Raw genomic sequence first — 5,527 nt, 5'->3', positions numbered from 1 at the left:
TCCATGCCACATATGATTTAATAAAATAACCAAAGAACATCTTTTGCTGTTTAATAGAATAACAGTTTAAGAAGCCTAATGACATCTACTTCAAATTCTTGCATCTTCCTGACATTAAAATTTATTTGTATGCAATATCTCATTAAACTGCAAATAGTTTAATTTTACATCTAGAGAGTATTGATAGCACTAGAATCAAAGCCACAATTTCATTTATTTTGCCTTGTGCCTCTCAGCAGGTTTCTGCCATGGACGACAGGGGAACAAGCAACCACTCAGAAGTGACCGACTTCATTCTTGTCGGCTTCAGGGTCCGCCTAGAGCTCCACATTCTCCTCTTCCTGCTTTTTCTGCTTGTCTATGCCATGATCCTTCTAGGGAACGTTGGCATGATGGTCATTATAATGACTGATCCCCAGCTGAACACACCAATGTATTTCTTCCTAGGCAACCTCTCCTTCGTCGATCTCTTCTATTCTTCTGTCATTGCACCCAAGGCTATGATCAACTTCTGGTCTGAGAGCAAGTCCATCTCCTTTGCAGGCTGTGTGACCCAGCTCTTTCTCTTCGCCCTCTTCATTGTAACTGAGGGGTTTCTCCTGGCAGCCATGGCGTATGACCGCTTCACTGCCATCTGCAACCCACTCCTCTACACTGTCCAGATGTCAACACGTCTCTGTGTTCAGTTGGTGGCTGGTTCCTATTTTTGTGGCTGTATCAGCTCAGTTCTTGTGAGCAGCACGACATTTACTTTATCCTTTTGTGCTTCTCGGGCCATTGACCACTTTTACTGTGATTACCGTCCAATTCAGAGGATTTCTTGTTCTGATCTCTACATTCCTAATATGGTATCCTTTTTCTTATGCAGCATTATCATTTTGCCTACCATAATGGTCATTACTGTGTCTTACATATATATTGTATCCACAGTTCTAAAAATACGCTCCACTGAGGGGCGAAAGAAAGTCTTCTCCACTTGCAGCTCCCACCTGGGAGTTGTGAGTGTCCTGTATGGTGCCATCATTTTTATGTATGTCATCCCTGACAGATTTCCTGAGCTGAGTAAAGTGGCTTCCTTATGTTACACCCTAGTCACTCCCATGTTGAATCCTTTGATTTACTCTCTGAGAAACAAAGATGTCAAAGAAGCTCTGAGGAAGATCCTGGGCAAAAAACTATTTTTATTTAATTCTATATTAACTGAAAATAGAAGTAAGTAAATGTAGTATAACTGAAAGCACCAATTTTATAACAACCTGGGGAAGGACTGATTCAAAAAAAAAATGTACCCATTAATCTTAGAGACTATTTGTTTGAATTCTATATACTTCCTGCCAAAGAATACATTTGGACTATGTCCTGTCAGGCTATTGATTTTGGAATGAAATTACTTTCTCTGTACTTCATTTCATGTTCATCTTCATTTCAGATAATGATCATGATTACCTTGTAGTTTGTTTTTAGGAAGTACATATTCCAATTTTACTCCAAACTCTGAAATTATTGTTTGGGATGTATTGTTTATCTTGAGTCAGTAACATATTTTATGTGGATATATGTTTACTTGGTAGAGGTAACACAATCTGATGTATTCAGCAAGACAGAACAAAATAATGAAGAAATCTTTGTCAATGTCTAGGGAGAGAATCAGATAGTCTGTAGTACATAGAGTCTGAAATGTGACATGTAAGTAGCACTCAATGGAGAAGAGAATGACAACCCACTCCAGTATTCTTGCCTGGAGAATCCCATGGACAGAGGAGCCTGACAGGCTACAGTCCATATGATCACAAAGAGTTGGACATGACTGAGTGATTAACAGTTGCCAAATGGCTAAATAAATGACACATTTATTTCATGGTTCTGTGAGTTAAATCATTGTTATTTCTCCCTTCATTTGAATATCTACTAAGCTGATAAATTATTTTTGAAAATTCTCCTTTTTCACAAGAAAACTAATAAAAATAAACGAGTAAAGATAATTCATATTTTGTTATATATGACTTAGTGAGAATTCATTCATCAAATTAATATTTATTGAATTTTAATGTACTCTGCCTATAAAAATTTCTAGGTGTAAATAATTTCTGTACTTGAGATCACACTAATTGAGGGAAAATATCTAAACAACAGTCATATGGTAAACCCAGTGAATAAAGGCATATGTAGAAATTACAAAGAGAGAGCAGCTTCTACAGATGATGATGTAAATGACTTTTTTCTGCAGGCAGCACTGGGGATTTTTTTTAAGATATAATGTGTTCCAATAGCCATTTTCTGAAAATCACATTGGTAACTTGCAGTAGATAAATATTCATGGAAGAAGATAATCACAGAAAATGTGTAATTGTTCAAGTAAGAGATTCCGGTGTCTTTAAGGATGAGTCTTACACAAGATGGTGATGAGAGGGAATACGTTTAAAATTATAGTTAAACTAAACTGAACACTGATTAATGGTTGATAAAATAAGAAATAGGTGGAAGTGAATAATGACTTCTAAAGGTTGAGCATCTCTGAAGAAATGCTGCCTCACAAAATGAGGAGGAAAATATGAGTAATAGTAGTTAACGATTAAGAGTTCAGAAAATAATGTCAGGTCAGACTGAGCTTTCTAATTCAGGTTTTGCTTATGTGCTCCATAGTCAACTGTCTTTACTTGGCAGAAACTCCTGTTTCTCAGTTTAATATAATGATGACAGTAAATAATGTCTAACAGGCAAAGACTCTGTGCTTCAGATTTAGCTGAGGTGGAACTAAAAAGAATTAGGAGTTTCTTTCTTTGAAGGCTTGTTCCATTATAGGACTCAGAGTGTTGCATGAAAAATCCTATATTTTACATGCAAAAGAGTGCTAGTAAAATATGCCTAAATAAATTGAAGAGCACATTTATCTAAAACATTCTTATGTCTTTAATCTCATCTTGTGACATCCCATTACATTTATAGTTATAGCTGATTGTAGAGTCATAACTAGTAAATTTTATTAAGTTAAATGGTAGAGTTCATGGTATTGAATCCTCACTCAGTTGCTGCTACACTAACAACAATTATATTTAAAAATTTAGTCTCTTTTATTATTCTGTTTTTATATAAGGAATATCTAAATAAATTGTTAATAATGATAATGTTTTTATTTTAATACATAATAAATATATAATAAATACACATAAATAAATTTTCTATTTTCTTGAGTATCTTTCTATTTTTCAGGTGAAAATTAGACCTTTTTTTAAAAAAAGGTATTTCTGAATCATTGCTCAAAAATGCAAGTTCTTGGATCTAAAAAAGATATGCTCATTATTTTTTTAAAAAACACATTATTGAGGAAGAATTTGTGTGAAATAAACAGTATGTGTTTAAAGTGAACAACTCTGTGAGTTTTGGTGTCAATAAAAACACCACATCTTCAAGATACAGAACATTTCCTTCATTTCCCAAAGGTTGATTCTGCCTCTTTTCAGGCCATGCTTCCCTCCAAACCCATTTCTAGATAACCAGTGCTTTGGCTGTTTTATAATGGAGTCATATAGCATGTGCTCTTTTCTCTCAGGCTTCTTCACTGAGTAAATTGATTTTGAGATTTAGTTTGTCATATATAATATTCCAATTTCCATTGCACATGTATACCAATTTTTATGCACTCTTAAATTGGCAATTGATGTTTGTTAAGCTTTTAGATATTTTGAATACAGCTGATATAACGGTTTGAATACAGCTGATATATATGTGTTTGCTAGTTTGTTTCCTTTATCTTTGCTGAATTTTTGAGGCTTGTGATTCTTAGATCTCATAGTAAATATATATCTGACTTGAAGAGACTACCAGGGAAACATACAGAAATAAATAAAGAACAAACAAAAAAATTTTACCCAACAAAATCTACTAAATCTCAGGAAGAGTGACATTTGAGCCAGGACCCACTCCCTCCCTGCCCTCTCTCATCCCAGCAGAGCTGAAAGTGCAGTCAGGAAAGTGCAGGCGGGAACACAGAGATCCCTCTGTCCCTGGGTCACAGTCAAAGGTTGCCACCTAAAAAAGATGGTACAATCAATCCCCTTGATTGTAGTTGCTGCAAACATTAATTGTCCCCTCAAGCTCCACGTTGAAGAAAGTCTAATCAAGGCAAGAGTACCTAAAATGTCTGGTGATCTCTACCCAACCCGCATTCATGTGTAAAAGCTCTACCCTAAGCATACCAGGCCAGGGGTACTGGGCCCCAATTCCAGCTGCTCCAGTTCCCTCAAAGGATAGAAGTTTTATGCTCAGAACACCATAGGCTAGTGCCCTCCCTCAGAAACCTTCTCCTAAAGCAGGAGTGTCATTCTGAGCTAACTGGGCCACTATTGCTGCTCCAGTTTCAGAACAGACGAATGCAGGCTTTGCCTGGAACAAAAGGTGTACCGTGATAACAGAGGCTTACAGCTCTCTACATGTGAACTGACTCTTTCTGGAAAAATGTGTAGGAAATTCAAGCTTAAGTGAACTCCAAACTTAATAAATATTTGGTGATAAGCAATTAAAAGGAGACTGGTGGTTCCATAAGAGCAAAAATCTAACTGTAGACCACATAGATGTTTACCAGAAAGAACCAAGGAAGAAAGCAGCTAAAAAGGGTCCTTCTAGGGCTGGTTAAGCCTCAAGCTGTGGCCATGCCTCAGCCAGTTAGGGGAGTACCCTGCTCCCTGCCCCCCTTCCACAGGAGTGACCCCACCACAGATGGTTATCTCACACAGTTCACACGAGGGATGCCCCTTGGCTCCGGTGACCTGGAGGCAGGGCACTTCTAGACCTCACACATCATCTACACAAGGCCATGCCTTCAAGACTGGGAGAGAGAGCGGTTTCATCTGATGTACAGAAACAAACACAGACAGTCAAGCAAAGCAAGGAGATAGAAGAATATGTTTCAAATTATTGAACAGATAAAACCTCATCAAAAAGGCTTTACAAAACAGACATAAATAATCTTGTTGATACAGAGATCAAACTAATACTCATAAAGATACTGACAGACTTCAAGAGAAAGAAAGGATGAACACAGAGAGAACTTCAACAAGAGACAAAAAGCATAAGAAAGTACGAAACATTCTCAACATTCAAAACACTAAGATCATGGCATCTGGTCCCATCACTTCATGGCAAAAAAAGGGGAAAAAGTGGAACCAATCACAGATTTTCTTTTCTTGGGCTTCAAACTCACTGAGGATAGAGACTGCAGCCATGAAACTAAAAGATGCCTGTTCCTTTTAAAGGAAGGAAAGTTATGACGAACCTAGATAGCATGTTAAAAAGCAGAGACATCACTTTCTGACAAAGATCAGTATAGTCAAAGCTAAATTTTTTCCTAAAGTCATACACAGATGTGGGAGTTGGATCATAAAAAAGGCTGGACACTAAAGAATTGATGCTTTCAAATTATGGTGCTGGAGAAGACTCTTGAGAGTCCCTTGGACTGCAAGAAGAGCAAACCAGGCAATCCTGAAGGAAATCAACCCTGAATATCCATTGGAAGAACTGTTACTGAAGC

At 37.1% G+C, this 5,527-nt stretch overlaps 1 protein-coding gene across 1 annotated transcript; it reads left to right on the top strand.

Moving 5' to 3' along the window:
* Positions 1 to 201: 201 nt before the first annotated feature.
* LOC133043138 (olfactory receptor 9K2-like) lies at positions 202 to 1,220 on the top strand. The gene has a single exon (XM_061123992.1). It carries the CDS (start codon positions 249 to 251, stop codon positions 1,218 to 1,220), a length of 972 nt encoding a protein of 323 aa, XP_060979975.1. The 5' UTR covers positions 202 to 248.
* The last annotated feature ends 4,307 nt before the right edge of the window (positions 1,221 to 5,527 follow it).

The sequence above is a fragment of the Dama dama genome, chromosome 22, assembly GCF_033118175.1.
Source record: "Dama dama isolate Ldn47 chromosome 22, ASM3311817v1, whole genome shotgun sequence".
Taxonomy (NCBI): Eukaryota; Metazoa; Chordata; class Mammalia; order Artiodactyla; family Cervidae; genus Dama; species Dama dama.
Note: the sequence above shows the minus strand (reverse complement) of the source record. Positions and strands in the feature narration are given on the sequence as shown.